Source organism: Garra rufa, chromosome 3 (genome assembly GCF_049309525.1).
Source record: "Garra rufa chromosome 3, GarRuf1.0, whole genome shotgun sequence".
NCBI lineage: Eukaryota > Metazoa > Chordata > Actinopteri > Cypriniformes > Cyprinidae > Garra > Garra rufa.
The window spans coordinates 6,805,089-6,832,108 of NC_133363.1; the positions used below are offsets into that span (position 1 = coordinate 6,805,089).

Below are 27,020 nucleotides of genomic sequence, written 5' to 3' on the forward strand. Positions count from 1 at the left end.
GAGGAATAACACAGGTACTCATTGAAATCTAAAGGGCTTAGAAATGAGTATTAATACTCGCGAAGAGATCTAAAACGAGCTTGTGTTTTACCACAGCTTAATGGTCCATCATCTCACTGTTTATCATTTAGCTTAGCACTCTAATGGCTTGACGTTGTAGCGCAAGGCAAGGGGATGGGTCCACAAACATCAAAACCGCAAACAATCTCTTAATTTGACAGAATGAACAGTCAGGGTGTTTTTGGTTGAGGTAATGTAACTTTAGCAGTGGTAGGGTGAAGAATGCAGGATGTATGATGTAACTTGTTGTGTGTTTTAGGTGTTTTAGTTTGTCAAGTCACCAGGTGGGATCGAGGGAGATATTAAACCATACTTGTTGTTGTACTCTATATATAGTACTCTATGTATTAATGCTGTCTGAAATGTTGTCTGTTTGTCATGTCTTGACACCCGTTGGCTTGTGATGGACAAATGAATGGCGAGTTGGCATCTCTTCCTTGTGATTGTGGAGTAAGGTTACAGAAATATAGGAAGTGACCATGTGTAAACGTGTCCTCCCACAGTCCCTACTGCAGTTTGCATGATTCCTGGCTTAGATTTGCATTCTCTGTCCTATTCAAGAGTGTCTTTACTTCTGTAAATGAATTATGAAGCTGCATTTAATGATCTTTTCGGCTTCATCTATCAATTGTTTACTCGGAACAATTTTATAATTTTATGATTAATCTATTAACTCTTTAGGTAATTCATCAGTAAATAGTTATGTCAGGAATCTTTCAGTGCTTCATTCAAACATTTTCCAACAAAAATACTTATTATAGATAACTAATAGGCATCTATCAGCAATACAAATGAGTTCACAGCCACTATTTGGGACTGACAGCAGGATTTGCTTACAGGTGCGAGTCTTGAAACTGTTTTGTTCGTTCAGCAGATTAAAGTGGCTGCTGAATATCTGTATTTGAATAAACAACCGTATTCTTAACTCTGATAACTATAGTGACGGCATTAAAGATGGCAATGTCCATTACACCAAGAAAGTTTGTCACTATTGATAGCAGCATGTTATTCAAATGAGGCAAATCCAAGGCGTAAGTTTAATAATCATATATTTTAAATTCTTTGTCATTTTAAGGGCAGGGAGTACTCATGACAGCTCCAATAGATCTTCAGATGAACACAGCTCATTTCTCTGTCATATGTTGGCCCTAAATTATTTCTTTATTGCTAGACTTCCTTAGTATCTTGTGTCTATGAGATTAAATTCTCAGTTATAAAATTGACAGGTCATTTCCCCCCTGTGAATAATGACGCTGTGAGGCATTTTAACAATTTATTTTACACTTAAAATAGTATCTTTTCAAATTTTGTTCCACTCTTAAACTTTTTCTTTTTACTGGGGCAGTCTACCAAATGTGATATAATACTTCTAGTAATTTTATTACTACCAGGTAACACAATAGTGACTAGTGTCTTTTTCCTTTTGGTTGTGGTTTTATTACTCATTATATGTTAGTACTTTAATACTTAACTAGTTAGTGATGCACTGCAATATCAGAAATGGAAGATCTGAACATGAACTTTTGGTTTTAACTGAAATGGTTTTTGGATGTCATAAATCAATGTCGTAAAACAGTTAGCACTTCTCTAATGATGTTTTGACTGTGTAAAAGCCTATTTTGTGCAGAAAATGTGGATAAGATACAATAGGTAAACACCAGCAGTGTGGACACATTTTACCATGACTGAAAATGATGCTGGAGTAGCAATAAGCAAAATTTGTTTGGTTGAAATATGTGACCCTGGACCACAAAACCAGTCGTTAAAGTTAATTTTTGAAATATGCTGAATAATAAGTTTTCCATTGATGTATGGTTTGATGGGATAGGGCAATATTTGGCTGAGATGCAACCATTTGGAAATCTGGAATCTGAGGGTGCCAATATATATCGAAATATTGAAAAAATCACCTTTAAAGTTGTCCAAATGAAGTTCTTAGCAATACATATTACTAATCAAACATTAAGTTTTGATATATTTACGGTAGGACATTTACAAAATATCTTTATGGAATATGATCTTTACCTAATATTCTAATGATTTTTGGCATAAAAGAAAAATTAATAATTTTGACCCATACAATGTTTTTTTGGCTATTGCTACAAATATACCTGTGCTACTTAAGACTGGTTTTGTGGTCCAGGGCACACATGAGGCAACTGTTTTACTATGACTGGTTTATTACCCGAGAACAGCTTACAGAGTTCAGTTCCCCAAAATTGAAATACCAAAATGTTTGGTTTTCTGCTGAATTTAATTTTAGTTTTGGTAAGGTAAAATGTGCATCACTACTAGTAAACATTCAGCTTTATTAACACTTATTAGTAGAGTAAGACGTTTTAGTTCTTTGTAAGCAGTGAATATTTTAAACAACTAACCATGATTTGGTGTTTTTGTTTAGTTTCACTGTTCAGTGAAACTCCAGGTCATCTCCTTGAGGAGGTTATAATTTTTTTGCTTTTCTCCTAGTTGCTAAGCACAGCTTCCATGTGATCAGACGTGACTCTCTGGAGGCAGGTGTGAGAGAAATCCTCACTATGTGTCGACACAGAGATCGTGATATTTTCTCTCGTTACCTGAATGCAGCTCTCTCAGGCTCACAGCTAAAATTATCACGAAAAATTGTTTGTTTTCATTATCATAACCTGGCACAATGTTAGTGTATATTTACATCCACCTTTAGTGATTGGATATTAATTGGTATAATATTATTGTACTACACCTGCTTTGTGGTTTTAGTCTGTTCTTGTGTCATTTTACTAAACCGATATAATTATAAAATCAGATGTTGTCAGCAAATTCTACTTTGAAATGGTCTATTCCAAGTGGAATTGCTTTTCCTGTGCAACAGATCTCCTTAGGTCATCCGTTTACCAGAGGTTCCCAATGTTTGCAACTATATGCCTTTGGCAGGAGACCCACAATGCTCTTATTATCCAGGAATGGAAAGTATGGTCACGAAAAGCTGACCTTGGAGAAACTATTCTTCTCTTAAACTATAAAGCTACCCCACCTAAGGTCACCTTAATCCCTCTATTGTACCTCTTCTTCTAAGCAGTAAGTGGAAGAGCGTGTGTATGACAAGCAGTCCTGCATTTTTTTGGAACAAGGCATGCGTCCTTTTGCTCTCAAGGTGTATCATGCAGCCAGGCTAGGTGTGTGCTGTCATGCTTTCTTATTGTCATAAAGGGGAGTTCCTCCTTCATTGATCTTTAAAGGTTATGACAGTACTGATGTCAAAATGTTGGATGCTGAATCACAAGCTGTCATGAAGCTGATGATCTGCTTATGCACAGCTGTGATTTACAGTGTTTGGATGTGTTCCCTTGATTGAGCCGTCTAAACAGCATCATCCTGATGTAGGCCTAACTTTAATCTTTGTGCTGTGCAAATGACGTACAGGAGAGAGTAGGGCTTGTGGGAGTAAAATGCAGCCAATTCAAAGTCGATCTATCATAGTTTTGCAATGCCAGGCAGGCATATTTTGATAAGAATCCCACTCTTAAACTTTGGATGATTTGGACTACTTTTGTAACGGTACACTTTTTATCCAAAGCAGCACTAATTATTGGTAAAGTCCACCAGGAGCTATATGTCTTTAAGTGCTCGTAAATGTACAAAACGGTAAAAAATACAATCATTTACTCTCAACGGCAAGACATTTTAAAAATGGTTTTAGACCCTGTTGACTAATTAGATGTAGGGATGCTCATATTGACCGTTTAACCGTTAACCGACAGTAAGAATTTTAACCGATTATTACTATCAGTTAAATGGTTTAAAAGGGTTTTTTTCTATTCTTTTTTTTTTTTTTTTTTTTTACGTTTGCTGCATGGTGAAAGAAATAATGCTATTTGTAAGTTATCTGTTTACTCGCGCGCGTGTCGACACGTGCAGTGTGGCTGTACAGACATTTCACTTCACCTTTACTTAGTAAACAGATGTAGTATATGCGACTCAATGGCAAGTGGCGTTATTGGGTTATCAGAGAGTGAATCTGTGAGTGAATGTATTCAAATTCTGAATGAATTATAGTCTAGAAAGTGCGCAATATGCGCTCCCGTTACAATCACTGGAAAGCTATCACTCATCCTAGAGTAGTTCATCGCAATCTCATAAAGTTATTAAGAAGTAATAAAATAACCTTTACACTGCACAATTAATCTCTTATTTATATAATGCCAACACTTTCTTTGTTTTAATAAGAGATTTCGCGAAAGTGTAGAAATCAGCAAAACTGAAACTGGCACTTTGGTTGGTGAGTGGATTGTAACATAGCCTCCTCTGATTGGCCACAGTGATAATCGAATCAACATACATGTCTGTGATTGGCTGTTGCTGAACGCTGTAAAACACGCGCTTCTCCTCACGCATATGACAGTGGATGGAAGTCCCGAACCGCAAATTGAAAGGGTTTTTGTGATGGTGTTTTTTTCGCAGATCTAAGAGTTAACAGGCAGCGGTCCTGCCTATCCGTACAGCATGTGGACATGTTAAAAACTAGGCACACTGAGGTATTGGCTGGCCTGCTATATATTTTTATGTCCGACGAGAAGAATAAGACTGGTACAGTTCTTCAAAGCGCATAAAAAGGATTGTGTGTTTTAGTTTTGTCATCTTAGGTAGTTATTTAATTTATACATATTTAGTGTAGGCCTATTTATATTATTCTTTTTTTTTTTTCATTCAGATTTTCTCTGTTCTCAGAACCGCTGCTGATGCGTGATAATTTAAGTATATGTCAATACAGTTTTTGTTGTTGCTCTGTATGCTGCTGTTTGCACGTTAAAATAAAACATTTGCCTGTATTTTTAATGTATCATCACAGATACTCGTGCAATCTATTTTTATTTTAAACTAATTTATTATTCTAATTTTATCAGTTAACGGTTAATGTTCGGATAACGAGCAGCGGTTGTCGGTCAGGAAAATTAACCGAAATGAGCATCCCTAATTAGATGTTTTCTTTTGTGCTCCACATCTATACAGGTCTTTTGTTTTTGGGTGAAGTATTGCTTGACTGCGCCAAATCACTACCTGTGTTATAAAGTGAGTAGTTTTTGATTGGTAAATGCAGCGTATAGTAACATCTGCTGCATGTCATGCCTTACGGCATCCTTTTGACCGCATTCAAGCAGATGATGTCCCAATAATTGCTCCACAATTTCCTCCATCCTTTTTGACTGATTGTATTGGTTTGGCACTAAAAATGATAAATTATATATACAGACTCTATCATTTCATTATTGTCATTCAGAAGAATATGCAGCCTGCCTGTGCAAAGATATCCCCCCCAACTAGAAGTTTTAAGAACAGTCTTGTTTGCAGCTTAAGTTAAGCCAGGGCTGCTAATTGCCCTTAGCCTGCGTGTCATCTGCATGGAGAGGTTTGCTAATGCTAACATAGTGCCAAGTAAGCTGAAGAGGCACTTAGAAATGAAGTATCCCTGCCTCAAAGAAAGAAGACTTGGCTTTCATCGAACTGGCGGAAGACCAAGAACTGTGTGAAGGCATCTGACACAATACAAGAGGCTAGTTACTTATTGCTGGAGCTTACTGAAGGGGAAAAAATGTGATAGTCGAGACGCTGGTTTGATTGTGTGCTTTTGTCTGTCCAAAAAAAAAAAGAAGAAAAAAGTGGTTCTGAGCCTTTTTGGGTTTGCTTCTCATGTTTACACAATTTTATCTATTTCTGCCTGTTTTAACTGTAATATTTTATTTAATACATGGTCAAATTTTAAGTATCAGATGACGTTGAGATATCTCAAGCCCTAATTTCCAATGCTAATTCTATTAGAGTTTATATGTAAGTAGCTTTTATGACTCCTTATTAATCGAAAACAACATTAAATATTTGTACTTTCGGAAATTTTTCACATGAAGGAGCCGTTCAGAAAATAATGGGGAAAATAATGTGTATGTGCACCTCAATGTCAGAATTGGAAATGTATTGATATTTTTATTTTCCACAAGTTTCTATGCAAATATACAATATCCAAGGTACACATGTAGTAATTGTGCAGTTAATTCTCATTGCATTTTCAGAAAGTTTTGGAATAGATTGTCCTCTCCACAAATACTACTGAAACGCAGTAACATAGTTTACTAATAAGGGTTACATTGACCTATTAAGATTTTGCTCGCATCTTTCTTCTAAATATATAAATGTTTCTATTTTATTAAAATGTATTCATAAGTAAATCAATAACAATCAGAATTTAATAATATTTCAAATGTGATTTATGAGATTTGTTGTATTTTGAATCCAGTTTTTCTTTGTAAGGGGCAATAAGTTGATCATACTAATTTTAAACCCAAGGATTTGTTAGTTTGAATATTCATTGAACCAAACACTGTCATGACATCTTAGTTGATAATTCAGTATACTTCTATTTTTGACAAAACACCCCATGTTTCAGTAATTACAGCACATTTTCAGTTGTGACATTAAAGCTTTTCCTAAACCTGCATACTTAAACACTAAAACATACTGAACTTCCCTTTTTTTTTAAACAATCAAAAGGATATTTTCAAAAACAACAGTTGAGTGAAATGCAAAACTAATTTCAATATAAGTTGAAATTTAGGGTTTTACAAAGTGAAAGTGCAAAAAAAGTTCTTTACAAAAAAGGCAAAACCGTGATTTAGGACGATTTTGAAGTTGGAGGAGAAAATGAGATGGGAGTTTTTCGACATTATTTTTAAGACCATTATTTCTCAGCTGGGATTGTGTAGAGCCCTTTTAAGCTGCATTGAAACTGCATTTTTAACTTTCAATCTGTTGAGCACCATTGAAGTCTACAATATGAAGAAAATTCCTGGAATGTTTTCCTAAAAAAAAAAACCTTAATTCTTTGCGACTGAAGAAAGACAGACATGAATATTTGAGTAATGAGGGTGAGTAAATCATTGGGAAATTTTTATTCTGGAAGTGGAGGAATTCTGTAATAAGATAGCAAGAATGTCACTTTATCTGTCATTTCTTTACATTTCTCTTTTTAAAACGTGTTTTTAACAAAACCGTGAGCTTGATTATAAAGACCACTACATGTTTTATTCCTCGGAATAACACTTTGCCTTTATGACTTCATGCCTAATTGGACAATGACATTGCATATTTGTCGCTAAACGCTTTTCGTTGCGCTCTCGATCCATTTGCGACGGTAACTTTTGTTGTTCTGCAGGGAGATGCTGAGAATGTCTTTGTTTAGCAAGTAATTACTGTAGTTCCTTTCTGGTTCGAGCAGCTTAATTAGGTGCTGCATGCTAACAGATTTAAAGTGCGGGGCTCCTCTGTGATAGAGAGCCAAAAGCGGCTCTCATCTCTGCATGGAGGAAGGGAGGAATATTAACTTTGTGTTGCATCTTGGCTCTGTATGTATGTATGAATGTATGTGTGTGTGTGAGATGGATCTCCTGGTGTGATTAATGTGCGATCTCAGAGCAGTAAACCACTTGTAGTGCTTCGTCTTTCCAGTGCCACTGATTACTTGCTTTTGCAACTTACATTTAATTACAAGGTGACCTCACACCATCCATACACTTCATCACCGCGTTGTGTGGGGTGAAAGTACTGTAATACTTGACCTTGAATGCCATGGCCATTCAACCTCAGTCTGCTGGATGACTCATTTCCTGCTCAGTCTGTTTATATGCTCCTCGATCATATATTTAACTGCTCTTTTTGCCACACAGCTGTCCCCGCACATCCTACTACGCCTTCCTACAATAATCCAGAGAGGGTTTTTTGATAGATGAGCCTTCTCTTTCTATTAGCAGCCTCATTTCACTCCTTCCATGCTAATAACCATCTAATTCTCACTGTTTATGAGCTGAAGGTCGGTTTTCTCCTGTGCGGCAGGTGTTAGTGTGACCTTTACTTTCTGTGCTCTCTTTACCTGTATATCCAATTTTTTTCCTTCATTTGGGATGCTAATGTATGTTTATTGGGTTTCTTTTTTGATTAGATGTGAGATAGAATTTTTGGAAAGCAAAGATAACAAAATTAACTTTAGTACCGTATAACCCTATCACGTAAAAATCTTCTCCTTCTGTGAAGTCAAAGTGCCCTTTTTTGGTTGCTCCAGATTAGGGGTGTGCAATATGCCTATTTTTGATCGTGGACGATTAAAATGTCTGAACGATCTGCTTTTGAAAAAAAATATGGTAGTATTTTGCTACAGTGTGCCTCTGTCCTAATATACTGTACAACATGACATACATTCACTCATGGGACACTGCACTTATTCGCAATCACAAAAGTACATTATTTGCATGTGCTCTAAAGCCTTTCTGGTTAAATAACGTTATTTTGTTTGCATGCTGTTCTGGCATGCGCTTTCTGAGCGTGTACACCTGAAGTGCTAAAAGTCTGTCGAACAGCGTTTTTCACGTCTGATTCGCTAATACTGCCGAAAACACACAAGGATTACATATAAACTCAACTGGTTATGTCTAAAGTGAAAGTGAACAGAAAAACGGATGCACGCCTGTATATTAGAAGCGTGCAGCTCTTAAAGTGACAGAATTAAACATGCAGTGGATTGTCACTTAAAGGACAGTTCACCCAAAATTTTACTTGCATGTTGTCCCAAACCTCTGTTAATTTTTTTTTTCTTGTGCTGAGCACAAAAGAAGATATTTTAAAGATTGTGGATAACAGTAGCTGGGCCCCACTGACTTTGATAGTGGCAAAAATAAATGAAATATTATGGAAATAACTGGGGACAGCAACTGTTTGGTTACCCACATTCTTTAAGTTTTATGCTCAACAGAAAACAGAAACAAATTAGAGTTTAAAAAAAAAACACTCAAGTGAGTAAATGATGACAGAACTGTCATATTTTTGGTGAAGGTAGGCTAAAAAAACAACTCAAAGAAAACTCACTCACTGCTATTGACTGAAGAACTTTAATACAGTTGCTTTAAGTCAGTATATAATATTTGTATGTAGTGTTTTATATTTATTTGTTAATTCAGTTTCTTGAATGCTACTGCTAAATACACTTACTGTCCCTGAAAATTAAAGCGCTGTTTGTTTATTTGTATATTATGTTTATTTGTAACGTGGCCTATCTTTGTTCTTATTTTTTAATAACAAAATCATTAAAATAATGACAGATTTTTATCTTTGCCCACTTTGGCCTAAACATCTGCCATTATTTTTATTTTATATTTTGTTACCTTCTAAGGCTTTAGTTTTAAAATAGGGAAATTAGTTTGGCTGTACTGCTCAGACAACTTGCAAAATAGTAAAACCAACATGACAAAGAATCGTGATAAAATCGTGATATTTCTGAAAAAATCCAGAAATAAGCCATATCGCCCACCCCTACTCCAGATGTTTGCGTTAAACCTGGATTCAGTGTTGTAGAAATAGCTAGTCATGTAATCTTACCACTTTGTATGCGCCCACTTTTAATTTTTAATCAGCCTCCAGTGGATTGAAACCTGATTCTGTTGAAGGAATGGAATTTCACAGGTGATTCCACCTGCTTGTGTCACATTGGCTGATGGAGCTGATTATGGCCATACTCTGATGTCTGCCTTTTCCAGACTGACTGTCCCCATAGAAATGATCGCCACATGTGCTAGTCAATTACGAGATGCTCTGCGTCCTTCGGGATCCTTGGAGCTCTGCAGAACTGATCAAGAGAGTGCTTTAGGGTTTTGTGCTTAATTTATCTTGCGGAGCAAGAGCGATTTCCCTATTTACATCATTAATATGGCAACGCTTCATTTAGATTTGACAACCAGTTGCTGTTGATGGCTGTTAAAGCTAATTTATTAGTTAATATTGTGAGAAATTTGTTATATAAATGGAAATATCATTCATTAAGCCTGGTGTCTAAAAAGGGCGTTTAAGACCAGATAAATTAATGAAATTAAACCCAGGCAGCTATAAATGTGTTTTTAAACTTTTAAACTATGTTAAAGGTTTAGTTTTCTAAACCTTTGCAACGGTATGCAGCTGTGTGTCTCGTGAAAACCAACGTTTGTTTACAGGAGCAAAGGAAGCACAGTTTCCTCTAGGCTTATATTGAAATTCTCTGACATTTCTTTACTGCACGCTCGCATTTGTCACTTCTGAGCGGCGCATGCACAACACTGATGTCCTACGTCATCTGCCCGGGACGGCTTCCATGTACGAAGTGTTAGCTCAAGCTAGATTAAAGTGATTTATTACGTTTTAAAAATGGATATTATTCTTACAAGCACACATCAATTAGCTACAGGAGGCCTTTATTCAATAAATAATGAGCTAATTTTCATTTTTATGTGAACCTAACCCTTAATTTTGATAGTTTTTTATATAAACAAAGCTCTCATTGTGAATCTGGGACTGAGATGTAACACAACAAAAGTTGGTCCTTAAAGGATTTATAGATGCAAGGTTTAGTGGGAAAACTATAAAGCATTGCATTTTCAGTATCTTAAACACAAATAATATGCACTACCAGTCAAAAGTTTTTGAATCGTAAGATTTTTGATGTTTTTAAAGCAGTCTCTTCTGCTCAGGCTTGGTGAGCTGAAGAAATTTCTTTAAAAACATTAAAAATCTTACTGTTCAAAAACTTTTGACTGGTAGAGTGTATATATATATATAAAATTTACTGGGGTTGGGTAATAAACAATATCATCAATATCACAGTGTTTTCGGCATCTGACGACAAGAACACATGAAATTCGTCTCCAAAGCTGTTCTAATATTCCCGTCGCAATTTTTTGCGTGGTTTCATTTGAGAAGAACTACTGCTGAAAACTGTGCCATTGTTTCATCTTTGTTTGATCTCATGTTGCTCTGGCAAACGCAAGCATTGTATAAATCATCATTTGTCTTAGTGGCAGATATATTGGTACTGCTGTGACACTCCACAGGCTGACGCTGTGCTTTCATTACAGAGGATGCCAGCTCCGATCAGACTGCGGGAGCTGATCCGGACAATCCGGACGGCTCGAACCCAGGCCGAGGAGCGAGAGATGATCCAGAAAGAGTGTGCTGCCATTAGGTCATCCTTTAGAGAAGAGGACAACACATACCGCTGTAGAAATGTGGCTAAGCTGCTTTATATGCACATGTTGGGCTACCCGGCACACTTTGGCCAGGTAAGAAAACAGTATTTCAGAAACTACAGGACCACTTTGAGCAGACAGAATTTTACTGATGGGCAAAATCTAATTTTCAGCTGGAGTGCCTGAAACTGATTGCATCACAGAAATTCACAGACAAACGGATAGGATACCTGGGAGCCATGCTGCTTCTGGACGAGAGGCAGGACGTCCATCTATTAATGACGAACTGCATCAAGAAGTGAGTGAGCTGAGGATTTCATCTTGTCTCAACACTCTTATGAATCACATCTGGCTGTGTGATTGGTGGGAGTTTAATGTGACTGTTGTAGGAGGAGAGTGTAAAGTGCAGGATGATTGGGAGCCGCTTCTTGTATGTGATGGCATTTTAAATTGCATTTCTTTCGTTTGTTCCAATTAGTATCTCTCAAAAATCTTATTGCACATCTTCATTTTTGGAAAAAACAAAAAAGCCAAACCAGTGCGACATGTTATTGTCATTATCTCAACTGATTTTTCTTGGGCACTCAGATTTTACATTGTTAATTTCTAAAAATTTACAGTTTTGTTGTCCATTGAGTATATTTGTTTTATAGTTCCCTGCACAAAACATGCTCACAACGAACCATGTTTTATGCATTTAGGCAGATGCCTTTTATTCAAAGCAACTTGCATTGTATTCAGTGCATTGTATTAATTTTTATCAGTTTGTGCTTTCCCTGGGAATTAAACCCATGACCTTGGTGTTGCTAGCACCATGCAACGTTTTTGTACTTCAAACAGTAGAGCACATAATTGCCAACTCTCACTGAAAATGAATGACTTTGGTTGCTTCAGTGCTGTCGGTTCTAACTAGATGAATTTGCATCAAAATATCATAGTACAACTTAAATAATTTTTCTGTCCTGTCTGTGGACAAATACATTTTTTGCATTATTTTTTACACTTCTGTGCAACCCTCCTGTTAATAAACAGGGTTCGTACAAGGTGCTTAAAGTGCTTGAAGTACTTGAATTTGGCTTTTTTTACATTTCAAGCCTGGTAAACCCTTGAAAATAGCAATATTCCTAAGGAGGTACTTGGAAAAAGTGCTTAAATTATTGAACAAAAAAATACTTAAAAAAATAAATGTTTAATTTTTTCAATAAGCACAAATCTTTTAATTTAAAATTCACATGATTTAAAAACAAAACTCTTTTTTTCCCCCGCTTATTTCAGTTTATGTCATAAAGCTAGCTAATTAACCCAGTAATAAGACTGACAATGTCATGTAAACATGGTGAAGACGCAAAAAGAGTAACAAGTGAACCGAATCAATTGAGTCATTTACACCGGAACCACTCGATTGATTCAAACTCGTGACTTCGATCATTCATTCCAAGCCATTGACTAGTATAAGCCAGATCAAATTAAAAGAACCATTCATTTTTGAATTTCGACATCGCTTGTAATGATTTTAAAAAGCACGTAGTGATGGGTGAAATTGAGCTTTTTGAAACTCCAAATCAGTTGAACCAATGTGTCGCTAAATGATTAACTGTTTCGAAGCGCTCCACATGGATCACGTATCACAAATCATTTGATTTAGATCAGGACGTCAGAGCGGGTTCGCGAATCATTTGTTTCAGATCACGTATCGCGAATCATTTGATTTAGATCGAGACCTCGGAGCGGGTTCTCAAATCATGTGTTTCAGATCGGGGCTTCAAATCACGAATCGCGAATAATTTGATTTAAAACTGTACTTGCATATCGCGAATCATTTAATTTAAGTTTGGGGCGCTGGAGCGCATATTGCAAATAATTTGATTTAGATCGGAACGGGTTAGTGAATCATTTAGCAGATTGGATTATTAAAATCAAATGGTTTGCAAATCATTTTCTTTAGACAGGGACCTCGAAGCGGGTTCGCAAATCATTAGCCTTAAATTGGGACTTAAAATCACATATCGCAAATCAATTAATTTAGATGAGAACTTATGTATCACTAGACGTTTGATTCAGATCGGGACATTGGAGTGCATATCGTGAATCATTTAATTTAGATCAGAACGTGTTCGTGAGTCATTTCACAACTTGAATTATTCAAATCAATTGATTTGCAGTACACAATTTCAAATTCCAATCTAAGTCAAGTGATTCATGATCCATGCTTCGAGTCCTGATCTGAAATGATGGTTCGCAAATTATTTGCTTTATAGCGGATCTTTGGAGCGGTTTGCGAATAATTTGATTTAGATCAGAACTTGTGTATCGCAAATTATTTGATTCAGATCGGGACGGGTTTGTTAATCATTTCACAAATTGAATTATTCAAGTCAATTAATTTGTGATGCGCAATTTGAAGTTTCGATCTAAGTCAAATGATTCGTGTTCCGAGTCCTGATCTGAAATGATGGTTCACGAATCATTTGCTTTAGATTGGAACTTTGGAGCACGGAACGTGAATCATTTGTTTTAAAATTGGGACTTTGATGCGTGTTCTTGAATAATTTGATTCGGTTTGGGACTTCAGAGCACGTATGGTGAATCGTTTGTTTCAGATCAGGATTTTGGAGTGGTTTCACAAATCTTTGTCTGTTTTTTTTTTCTCTATAAACAGTCAAAAACATCAAAGAATTACGGCAGTACAAAGAAAAACTACACAAATACTAATCCTTTAAGGAAATTACTATAGTAGAAGTGTAGTATACTTTAGTAGTAATACTTTGCATGTGCTTCACTTTATTTTTGTCATGTTTATACTAGTATATATTTATTTCTTTTCTTTTTTTTTTGAAAGAAAAGACGATGTTTGTTAAGTGAGCTCTCTGATTGAAGTCCTTGAAAATCAAAAAAATAGTGCTTGATAGTTCTGGAATTTCATTTTAAAGTATCTGTATGAACCCTGAAGAAACCATTCCCTTAAATAATGCGGTACATTTTTGTGCATCCTCTACATCTAATGTTCTCTCTGCACAGTGACTTGAACCACAGTACACAGTATGTGCAAGGACTGGCCTTGTGCACCCTGGGCTGCATGGGCTCATCCGAAATGTGCCGTGACTTAGCTGGCGAAGTGGAGAAACTCCTCAAAACGTCTAACTCCTATCTGAGGAAAAAGGTATTTCACACTCCTTCACAGCTGAACGTGGACTTCGTGTCCAGTTGGATGTCGCGCTCTGAATGTGTGAACGGTTTTGACATGAGCTCTTCGCCCCCAGGCAGCACTGTGTGCGGTTCACGTCATCCGCAAAGTCCCGGAGCTGATGGAGATGTTCCTGCCAGCAACAAAAAACCTGCTCAGCGAGAAAAATCATGGTGAGAGCTGCACTCTGAAACCCTTCCCATAGGTCTCATTTTATTGTGATTAAAAAATGGATAAACGGATACATTTTCATTGTATATGCCTAAAAGGATTAGTTCACTTCCAGAATAAAAACTTATTTACTCATCCCGATGTCATCTTAGATGTTCGTGCCTTTCTTTCTTCAGTCACAAAGAAATTAAGGTTTTTGAGGGAAAACATTCCAGGATTTTTCTCCATATATTGGACTTATATGGCTCCCATTGGTATGAAGTTCCAAATTGCAGTTTCAATGCAGTTTTGTGGTTTCAGCGTATACAAATTTGTATTTTTCTTAGAAAATGAGTGATCGTTTCGCTAGATAAGACACTTATTTCTTGGCTGGGATCATTTAGAGCCCTTGAAACTGCAATTTGGACGTTTAAACCATTGAGAACCACAGAAGTCTACTATATGGACAAACATCCTGGAATGTTTTCCTCAAACTTAATTTCTTTGTGACTGAAGAAAGCATTAATGAATCTTGAATGAGATGGTTAGTAAGTTCTGGAAGTGATCTAGTCCTTCAACATGTTGGAAAAATTATTTCATGTTACATTAAAAAATTTTCTAAACAAAACACTTTTTCTTGGAAATATTTAAATTGCTTGGGAATTTATTTCCCCTGACCTTAATATAATTTTCTTTGACCAAAAAAACAAAACAAGCTCATCGTCCTCCATTAAACAGAATTACAGAAATTAATTAAAAAGGACAAAATTACAGAAATCTGTGTCATATCAAATTGAACAAAAATGTGAAGCTGACACTCATAACCATTAGCAAACTTTTTTTAAGGTTTTTTTAATACATTCAGGTTTAAAGGAGAAGGTCACTTCCAGAAAAAAAAATTTACAGATAATATTCTCACCCCCTTGTCATCTAAGATGTTCATGTCTTTCTTCAATCGTCAAGAAATAGTTTTTTGAGGGAAATATTTCAGGGTTTCTCTCCATATAGTCTACTTCTATGGTGCCCCAAATTTTAAACTACCAAAAAAGCAGTTTAAATGCAGCTTCAAACGATCCCAAACATGGTTGCAAGTCTTTCTTTCTAGCAAAATGATCTGTTACTTATTTTAATTTTTTTATTACAATTTATGTACTTTTCAACCTTAAGCGCTTGTCTTTTTATTGCTCTGCCTGAACTTTTTCTCGTTTAAGACAGTTGGGGTATGTTGAAAAACTGTCTCCCATCTTATTTTCTCCCTCAACTTCAAAAATCATTTCAAAATTTCCTACATTGCTGCAGAAGTACCGACCCAGTGTTTGCAAAGTGAACATGCAAAGAAGATCAAACATCCTTAACAAAAAAGGTAAAACAGCGATGTAGAACGGTTTTGAATTTGAGGGAGAAAATATATGGCTAAAAAAATAAAATCCCCAATTTTTTCACAAAAAAATCCAATTTACGATTTAAATCGATTTTTTTTTTACCCCCTACTACTTTCAGCATGTAAAGAAACCCCAGGTTTTCCACAATATATACGGGCACCATATATGTTGCAATGTACATTGCAACTGCATCAGTGATCGCTTTCCACTAGGCCCTATTCTTATCATACCGCACACAGTAAATGTTTGTAAGACTAATAAATATGAAAATATATATTTTCATGCTTTTCTCTTGCAGTTGTATCGTATATAAAAATATCGCTTTGTTTGAGTGGAGATGCTCAGTTGTGACTTGTTTCAGACTACTTTTGACGACACTTAATAATAACTTCTTCTTTATTTAACTGCTGTATTAGATCAATATCTTATTTACAAACTCCCTAAAAAATTATTAAAAGCTGTCACTCTTCTTGGTTCGCAATATCACAATGCTCTATTATAATCAACGACGCTCGCTATACTGTACAATCAATCTCTTATTTACACTCTCTCTACACTTTATGAAAGGATTCATGAGATGTCCGTGATACATTACTCTACGTTGCAAAAACCTACGTAGAAACCTTTGAAGCTCCCCTGAGCGCAAACACAAATATGTATTTCTATAATACAGTGTAAATATAGTGTATTTCTAATATGGTAAATGCGCAGGGGGATCGATTTATCACCCAGCCCTAAAAGGCATGAACATCTTGGATAACAAGAGGTTGAGAAAATTGTCTGTAAATTTTTGTTCTGGAAGTGTACTTTTCCTTTAAGTCAGTCTTCACGTTCAGCAACAACAGGAGAATATTGGTTTGTTCATTTTCCTAATGTAAACAAACGTGCTCATGAGTTATATAATGAAATCTGATAAGGAAATCGCTGTATTGTTCTGTGCTTTCTGCAGGAGTTCTCCACACATCTGTTGTCCTGCTCACTGAAATGTGTGAGCGAAGTCCCGACATGCTCTCTCACTTCAGGAAGGTACGTAAGAAAGCATTCATGTTTTGACCTTCAGCAGTCACCTCTAAAACTGTGTTTATGCACCACGTCGGCCACTCTGAGACAAAAACGCTCTTATCTGTTGCTGATAGCGTTGACATGACTACTGAAATGAGACTGTAGTCCGTACTGAAATCTGGATGCTTGTCCTGGATTTAGCTGCAGGTGTGTTTGTCTCACTGGGAGATGAATACGGGTCATTCCTCTCTGTATATATATCTGCTTCTACTCTTCCCACCCCCAGCCTGATCTACTGTGCCAGCACGCCCACTTCTCATGCTCATAACCGTAGCATTATGTTAAGCTCTTCTCTGAAAGTGACTCTTTTTTCCAATTCCCCCCTAACATCTACTTCATATTTTTTCTGTCATTTGTCTTCGTTACAATTCCTGCATTGTGTTAGAATGAGAAGGTAAGAGGACATTCTGGTTTCATAGCTGGTGCATGCTTTAAGAAAAAAACTAAACAAAAAAGTCTCATCATCATGGTCACTGTAGATGTAGTCCAATTTTTGGTTTTGATGTACTGTTTATTTTGCAGTTGTTGTCATTTAAGTGTTTTCTTTTGTTTTTATTCAGGATTACGTAGACATCATATACATTTTTCACTTGTCCTGCGTTTACCTTTAGATTAATTTCTCTTTCATACGGTCACTATTGGGTTGTGGTTTTTCCAATATGTACATTATAGTGGGGGCACATATGAAAATGGACACATTGTCCATTGAATGAATGAAATGAATTAATAAGGATTGTAGTAATACACATAGAAAAAGTGCCAAACAATTACAGTTAACACTGACATGATCTCCATGTCTTAATGTATAGTGAAACTAATCTATTGGAAGATGATCAACTCAGGGGTGCCTTGCGTGTATTGACACTTACTGACCCTTTTTATGTGCTGTCCTGTTTTGAAATCTCCATGACCCTGCTGTAACCTTGCTGATGGTCTTTCCTTTTCTTCTCCCACTGTTTTTTTTCTAGCTGGTTCCACAACTTGTACGAATCCTGAAGAACCTGATCATGTCAGGCTACTCCCCTGAGCACGATGTGTCTGGCATCAGTGACCCTTTTCTGCAGGTAAAGGCACATTGTCTCCTGTCAGTGTTACTGTATTTAAAAGTTCCCTAAGTGATGTCGGCTGTTCTGTTCTACCGTTGAGGTAGACACACCCACTTTTTCTGAGATCGGTGCTACTTTAAGTCCAGTGGTTTTGCAATGGTAGCAAAATTGCTCTTCGCTTTACTTAAATGATTCATCTCAGCATGCTCTCAACTTCCTGGTTCTCTTATATGGACTCATATATGAACATGCAAAATTAGTGACAGAGCCTTTCTTTTCTTTTTTTTTAATTTGCTCTACATCTTTCTATGGAAGCCTGTTTCCGCCACTAAATATATATATAAAAAAAATGGTTATTTGATTTCACAGGTTATATTATAATTCTGAATTGTGAGATGTATACTCACAATGCGTTATATAGTCAGAATTGCATAAAAAAACTTGCAATTGCGTGATATAAACTCGCATTTGTGAGAAAGTCAGAATTGTGAAAATTTTTATCTTGAAATTCTGACTTTATTACTCACAATTGTGAGTTTATCACACAATTATTTTTTTCTTATTCTCATGTATAGATATCTGAGATATAATTAATTCGAGATTTGACCTCGCAATTGTGAGTTATAAAGTCAGAATTGTGTGACATAAACTCACAATTCTAACTTTTCTTCTCAGAAATGCATGATATTAAATCTAAATTGTGAGAAATCAGAATTGCATAATATAAACTGTCAGTTGCTAGAAATAAAGTCAGAATTGCATAATATAAACTGTCAGTTGCTAGAAATAAAGTCAGAATTGCATAATATAAACTGTCAGTTGCTAGAAATAAAGTCAGAATTGCATAATATAAACTGTCAGTTGCTAGAAATAAAGTCAGAATTGTGTGATGTAAACTCACAAGTATGAGTTATAAAGTCAGAATTGCATGATATATACTCACAATTGCAAGTAATAAGGTCAGAATTGTGAGGTATACACAATTCTGACTTTTTTTCAGAAATGCATGTTACAAACTCACAATTGTGAGAAATAATGCAATTCTGACTTTGAGTTTTTTTTTCTTTTTCAAAATATATACTGTATGTGTGTCTATATGTACATGATAAATATACACAGTACACACATTATATAAAACAAAATTAAATTTTGGATACAATTGATTGTTTGAACAGCCCTTTTTTCCTCAGAAATGCTTGATATAATAATATAATTGCGAGAAATAAAGTCAGAATTGCGCGTTTTTATGTCACAATTCTGAATTTTTCTCACAATTAGTTTATATCACAATTATTTTTCCCCTCACAATTCTCATATGTGACCCTGCACCACAAAACCAGTCATAAGGGTAAATTTGACAAAACTGAGATTTATACATTTATACAGCTCAATAAATAAGCTTTCTATTGATGTATGGTTTGTTAGGATAGGACAATATTTGGCTGAGATACATCTATTTGAAATCAGAAATCTGAGGATGCAAAAAAATCAAAAAGACTGAGAAAATCACCTTTAAAGTTGTCCAAATTAGGTTCTTAACAATGCATATTACAAATCAAAAATTACATTTTGATATGTTTACAGTAGGAATTTTACAAAAAATCTTCATGGAACATGAACTTTACTTAATTTCTTAATGATTTTTGGCATAAAAGAAAAATCAAAAATTTTGACCCATGCAATGTATTTTTGGCTATTGCTACAAATATACCCCAGCGACTTAAGACTGGTTTTGTGGTCCAGGGTCACATATATAGATATCTGAGATATAATTTAATTCTGAGATAAAAACTCACAGTTGAGAGTCAGAGTCCAGTTTTGAGGGGAAAAAGACTTCTCAGAATTGCGAATTTATATCTCACAATTCTGACTTGACTCGTAATTCTGAGAAAATCACAATTGCAAGATTTAAATTTGCAATTCTGAAGTCAGAATTTCGAGACACACAATTCTGAGAAATAAAGTTGCAAGTCTGAGAAATAGTCAAAATTCTGAGAATTCAGAGTTGTGACTATTTCTCAGAATTGTGTCTCGCAATTCTAACTTTATAACTCGCAATTGCGCATTCACGCAATTTTGACTTAATTTCTTAGAATTGCTAGTTTATCTGCATCATGCAATTCTAAAAAAATTATTTGAGTCGCAATTACCTTTTTTATTTTTTTATTCAGTGGTGGAAACTGGCTTCCATACCTTTTACCACAGAGACATTTATTTTAGGACACCATTTCAAGTAATATGTCTTGTAATAGGGATTTTCCACGTACCATTCCATAAAACAAAATCTCTTAAGCACTTTTAATGTTGCAGTCGATGTGAATTCAATTCTGTAATGTACCTCATGTCATTTGTTTGGTCAGTTGCAAGAAATTGATTTTTAGAGTGCAATCCATTTTGCCCATATGAGGTGATACCTGTTCTTTATACCCTAAAGCAATCTGATGAGCTCCTCTGGGCCACACTGTGTCTCTTGGCATTTTTAAGGTGCGGATATTGAGGCTACTGAGAATTCTGGGAAAGGGTGATGATGATTCTAGTGAGGCTATGAATGACATTCTTGCACAGGTAAGCAGTCTGATTAGACCCACTTTATAACCGCAACTATTATTTTCTGCCTTCTAAAGATTTCCCATCGATTTATTTTTTAACAGGTTGCAACAAACACAGAGACGAGTAAAAATGTAGGCAATGCTATCCTCTATGAAACGGTTCTTACTATTATGGACATCAAATCAGAGAGTGGACTAAGGGTGAGTGTTGCTCAGATTGGCAGTGCATATTCAATGGTGTCTGCAGAAAAGGGTTAAAAATACCATTGTTTGTTTTATTACAGGTTTTAGCAATTAACATTCTGGGACGTTTTCTTCTCAACAATGACAAAAACATCAGGTGCGTGACGTTGAGGCTTGATTATCAAGTGGTTTATTGCTGTTGAGTGATGAAGACCTTGAGTGATCCATCGACTGAGTATTACCAATGTTGATCTCATTGTCTCTGACATGAAAATAGCTTATTGCTGTCCAAACTAGACTTGATTTGTCAAAATTACAGGGCTTTGACATTATTACTCTCTCTGTATCAGATATGTGGCATTGACATCTCTACTGAAGACTGTGCAGACAGACCACAATGCTGTGCAGAGACATCGAAGCACTATCGTGGACTGCTTGAAAGACCTTGACGTGTCCATTAAAAGGTAATTTATTTGCAGGCTGTATGGAGTTATATGGAGCATTCTACAGAATTGGTGCAAACTGCTGTCCCACAATCAAAAACGCATTTAAAAAGTTGCATGTTATGTTATATTAAAAGCCTAATTATGTGAGTCTGATCCAATTCAGTAAGCAAGCTCTTGAAAAACAAGAGCTGTTCAAGTGAGTTGTAGAGCAGATCATGGCTGTGTGATGATAAAAAAGTGATTCACCGGCAGAAACTGGTTCTGTTGACACTTTCATATCTGACAGCACTAAATGATTTGGTTAGTGTTTAGAGATTTTTGGAGATTTTGGTGACTTGGTTTTACATTTAGCTACTTGTTTGCTCATCAGAATTGGTGCAAACTACTGTCCTACAATCAAAAACACATTTAAAAACCATTTAAGTATTCAAATCTTAGATGTTTACTAAGATCATTTTATCTACTGAAACCCACAATAATATTTAAATAAAAATGTCATTGAGCTTAATAAATAAATAAATTTTTTATATATATATATATATATATATATATATATATATATATATATATATATATATAAAATCATTTAGTGGGTGCTTGCAATTGCAATTTTCACTTATGAAAATATTTAAATAATTTTTGCATTTTATTCCATTGTTGTTTTTAAAATATTTTTTTGATGTTTTAAAAAAGTGAAGTTCAAAAAAAAAAATTTGTTTTATTTCTAAATCATGAAACTCTATTTAAAAAAAAAAATTGTCCAGCATATTAATCTCACTACCGAAACGGTGTATGTTTTAGTCCATTGGCTGAGACTATTTTAATTTTAATTACACCCCTACATTTATGATCATTTATGAGAAAATATTTATGCCACTCTCTCTTTTAGCTACATTTTAAGTAGATGGGCCCCATCATTTTGAGCGGAATGTGTTCAAAAGTATGAAAAATCTGTGTGTAACTCTAAAGAATGTCACTACCAAACACCATTTTTCTATTATTAAACACACTTTTTTTGGATTTATTTTGTAACATTTAGTTTTTATGCATGTGCAACTGTTCTGTACTAGCTAATCATGTACTGATCTTTGTAGCATCTTTGAGCTTGGTTCAAAAGTATCTAAAATTGTCACTACCGAAACAGGCATGACCAAAAATTTGGTGAGGTTTTGGTAGTGACGTCTATGTTTTTTAGGTGTTATCCCATAAAATTCATTGTTTCAATAAAATTCATTGTTTCGGTAGTGACAAAAGTTTAGCTTTGCATCACAGGAATAAAATATTTTAAAATATATTAATATAGAACACCATTATTTTAAACCGTGATGATATTTCACAACATTACATTTTATATATACATCAAAAATACAGAAAAAAAATGTATATATATATATATATATATATATATATATATTACATTTTTTTTTCTGTATTTTTGATCAAGTAAATGGAGCCTCAATGAGCATATAAGAATTCTTTAACAAAACATTAAAAATCGTCCTGATCCCAAACTTTTGAGTGGCACTGTATATCAGTTATACCATAAGATGATGAGTCCCACTGATTATACTTTTTCTTTTTCACAGGCGTGCAATGGAGCTGAGCTTTGCCCTGGTTAACGGCAACAACATCCGGGGCATGATGAAAGAGCTTCTGTATTTCCTGGACTCCTGTGACCCTGATTTCAAAGCGGACTGCGCATCAGGGATCTTCCTGGCTGCTGAGAAGTAAGGCTGTTTATTGTCAGATCATGCAAATCAGTTGTGCAGAAGGGGAAGCACCGACGATTTTCATATTGAACGGCTGCCGCTGGGTTCACAGCGGTCATGTTGCACGTCCTTGCAGCCCTTTTGAAAGCCTTCGAACCTTTATAAGGTTAGAGGTTTTGAAAAAATGTAAAAGCCTAGTTATGTGAATTCGATCAAATTCAGTAAGCAAGCTCTTGGAAAAACAAAAGAGCTGTTCAAGTGAGTTGTAGAGCAGATCATGGCTGTGTGATGATAGAAAAAGTGATTCACCGGCAGAAACTGGTTCTGTTGACACTTTCATATCTGACAGCACTAAGGGATTTGGTTTAAAGAAATTTGGAGATTTTGGTGACTTAGTTTAACATTTAGCAACTGGTTTGCACATATCTAACACTTGTTTTTTGCAGGTATGCACCCTCCAAAAGATGGCATATAGACACCATTATGAGGGTTTTGACAACGGTAAATATCTCACTCTCATCCTTTCTCACTATAGTCTGATTTATTACTACCATCAAACTAGATCGCATTTATAATTATTTGAGTTTATCACTTGATGTAAAGCAGTGGTTCTCAATCCTGGTCCTGGGGGACCCCTGCTCTGCACATTTTGCATGTCTCTCTTATTTAACACACCTGACTGAGATCTTCAGCTTGTTAGTTCAGTTCATGGATCTCTCTCCTAATGAGCTGAAGATCTCAATCAGGTGTGTTAAATAAGGGAGACATGCAAAATGTACAGAGCAGGGGTCCTCCAGGACCAGGATTGAGAACCACTGATGTAAAGTACACCTTGAATAGACAATGTTTAGATTTTGAACGTAAACTGTAAAGAATAATCCTATTATCTCCAACAGTTATTCTTAATCTTGGTTAGGGATGTAAAGGTATTACGGTATCATGGTATCGAGATAGCAAAACTGTCTTGATATTATCGTGGTCACGTGACGATATAAAACAATAGGTCTTCTCTGCAAAAAGTGTAGTTTTTTAAAACATATTTAAACCTTATTCTGACATAAGTTCTTTAAAGTTGTATTTTGGGCCATTATGCTTTGGCACAGTATCTGTCAAAACGAACTAAAACTGAAAACACAATATGGCTTAACCCCTTTACCAAATCCCTTTGATTTGTGGGATTTGCTGTGTGTTACAAAGTGAAGCATGCATACTACTTTGAGGCGATCAGCTCGTGATCCGGTGTTTTGCGCGCCTCAGAACGGCTCTGTTCACGGTCAATGAATGCAGTGAACTCATTTATTGCATGTACTGTGAGTATAGCGCACATTTGAGAACGCAACGGCCTCCAGTTTTGTTTTATTTTTGTGGAAGGATGATTACAGCATTTGACTAGATTTTTGTAAGCCTGTTTTGACTGAAGCTGGAGTTTTTCATCAAAATAAAAGCTCTACTACCGTTTCCGTCAAAATAAAAGCTTGTGTGAATTGCTGACAGCTAGTGGTTTAAATGGGTAACATTACTGCAGTCCAAATTTTAAATATCTCTTTCAAGTGTGGAAATGAGGAAATAAAGATTGTAATTTCCCTACTGTAGTGTAAAGGGCATTTTCGTCAGAAATGTTTGCACTAAAAAAAACTCGGATCATGTTTGATTTTCTGCATTTTCGCATCCATAACAAGCATTTTAATATGAAAGGATGACGAATATGAAAAAACTCCCCAAAACAACGCATATAAAAAATTTTGGACTCATTGTGCAATGACCTTAAAGCAAAAATAATATACCTATTAAATATCAATTTTCATTTATTTTACAGTGCAGTTATTTTACAATATATGGCTATTACTGTCATAGGAATAACAGTGAGATAAAATTGTTATTAGTAGTAGTATTATTATATTCTAAATTATTTGGCTTCCTAAAACACAAGCTTGAATGTAATTTAGACTGAGACAGTATACCACAAATAAAAAGAGGTTTGAAATTTCAGGTGAAAGTCAATTCACTGACTTTTTTAGTTTAGTTTTTAGAGTTTTCTTAGTTAAGAACATGGGTTGGAGCTCTTAATTTTGAACTCTCAAATTGTATTAGAAGATTATAACTTTAAAACAAAAAGTCTTAATTTTTATTTTAGTTTTTAAATATCGCAATTATATTGTATCGTGGACTTCATATCATGATATTATCGCATTGTGAGATTTTCATATCGTTACATCCCTAGTAATGTGTGTTTGAGTTCTGCATGATGTTCAATGCCCTTCTGGCTCATACTAAAGCCAATGCTTGGCCAAGGATCTGCAGACATCTTTCAGTTTGCATTTCTACTAACTTGAGCCAAATGATGACATAACCTGCCCACAAATAAACACACAAGTCTTGAGTATTGAGGACATTTTAACATCCACAATAATTCAAATCAATGTAGTTTCGCAGTAGTCTTTCCTTAAGGTTGAGTCGCAGTTATTTGTTAGCAGTTCCTGGTTCAAAGGCAGTGTTTAGAAGAGTAGTTTAGGCCAAGAACCACGTTTGTCATAGTGGCCCATCTGATGTCCCTATTTTGTTGTATCTGCTTTTATAGGCAGGAAGTTACGTCCGGGATGACTCTGTGCCCAACCTCATCCAGCTCATCACAAATAGTGTAGAGATGCATGCCTACACTGTACAGAGACTCTACAAAGCCCTCCTGGATGACATCTCTCAGGTTAGAAGCATCTTAACACTGTTTTCTTAACTATTCACTATTCTTCGCAATTGTCATCTGTTAGTTTCATACAAGAAATGAATCGGCTAAAACTGAAAGTTGTCATCTTGTTGCAAACCCCATCTGACAGATTTGGCTTCTGCAAAAGATGATGTTTGACAAGAATCCATTCACTTATGAAAGTAAATCGTGACAGATGCTGAGCATGCTCTTGAAAAAAGTTTATACCAGTGTTAATTTTGGCAGCAAATTTTGATTTAGTCATAGTCTTTTGACTAAATTGCCATTTAGTTTTAGTTCTATTTTAGTCATCTGAATTGTTTTAAAGGTCCCATATTGTCAAAATTGAAATTTCCTGGCTTTTTTCATGATAACTGAGGTCTAGGGGCTATGTAACTACCATATAAGTTTCAAAACAGTCAATCCACAGGAAAATGCACACAGCCTGCATAAAGTAGCTGTTCATTTTCACAAGCTGCTGTGACTTCCGTAAAAATGTGACGTCCGATCTACTCAGTCACCGCCTTCAGTCACCAACCACCGTCCCACCCTCCTTTTGTCAAACCCTAGACAGCATCACGTCCATTTTATTGCTAAGCAACAACAACACGAAAACAAGTCGAGAAAACGCTGTTCAGTCGATAGATGTCAAAAGTACATCATTGCACAGGCTTCAGAACGACGTGAATATAAGAGACCAGTGGCACGTCAACTTCAGCCTCTTTCACACAGCCATTCCGGAAAATACACGCATAATGTGTCCCATGATTTGTTCCGGAGTTGTTTGATTTGGTTCATTCACAGTTGTTTTCCGGAATCTGAGCGTGCTTTACACACAATCCATAAAGACCTGTGACGTATGGATGTGAGGTGTAATGCGACGCGTACGTTTCACTAAACTGAAACTAACCTTATGAACAATCTGTGGTTCAGCGCTGATAGTGAGGAGCTCCCTGATCGCTGCTTCATTCCACTTTGCACGTATTTTTCCGTCGTGAAGAGTTGCACGGTAACGTGCATCATCACTACAACGCTGCCTTTATGGCATTTGGTTCTGGCTTTTGTTCACACAGCGCTCGTTCCCATAATTTTCCAGAATCAGCGCGCATTGTGAAAGGGGCTTTACTAAAGCAACAGTTATGTAGCTTACTGCATTCGGTGTTTGAAAAAAAAAAAAAACATTAATGATCATTCTGAAATATCCTGTTGAGTATCAGCAGGCTAGGCTCTCTCTATGGCTCTGGGCTCGGCTACAGCATACATGACCGTAGTTAACTGTGGTTGGCCTGGCTGTGCGTCATTTAGAAAACAACAGGCCAATCAGAAGAGAGGCTCATGAATATTAATTAGATGGGCCAAAATCGACCTGTTCTTGACAGAGCTCCTAAAAAAGGAGCTGTAAAAATATATTGAGATGGATTTTGGCACTTATACCGCAAATATATATTCTTAAGGACATCAACAACTAAAATAAACCTCCAGAAATGTGTACAATATGGGACCTTTAATTTTAGTCTAGTTTTAGTCAGTAGATTT

General features: G+C 35.8%; 1 protein-coding gene across 1 annotated transcript in view; it reads left to right on the forward strand.

The window, feature by feature from the left end:
* Positions 1–10,964: 10,964 nt before the first annotated feature.
* Positions 10,965–27,020, forward strand: part of ap1g1 (adaptor related protein complex 1 subunit gamma 1) — a 32,671-nt gene continuing 16,615 nt past the window's right edge. Inside the window, exons 1-13 of the mRNA XM_073835645.1 lie at positions 10,965–11,165; positions 11,246–11,370; positions 14,091–14,232; positions 14,333–14,429; positions 16,738–16,814; positions 17,819–17,914; positions 20,381–20,461; positions 20,548–20,646; positions 20,730–20,785; positions 20,979–21,092; positions 22,661–22,801; positions 23,230–23,284; positions 25,362–25,484. Coding sequence (XP_073691746.1) covers positions 10,965–11,165; positions 11,246–11,370; positions 14,091–14,232; positions 14,333–14,429; positions 16,738–16,814; positions 17,819–17,914; positions 20,381–20,461; positions 20,548–20,646; positions 20,730–20,785; positions 20,979–21,092; positions 22,661–22,801; positions 23,230–23,284; positions 25,362–25,484 — 1,407 coding nt within the window. The remainder of the gene's footprint in view (positions 11,166–11,245; positions 11,371–14,090; positions 14,233–14,332; positions 14,430–16,737; positions 16,815–17,818; positions 17,915–20,380; positions 20,462–20,547; positions 20,647–20,729; positions 20,786–20,978; positions 21,093–22,660; positions 22,802–23,229; positions 23,285–25,361; positions 25,485–27,020) is intronic.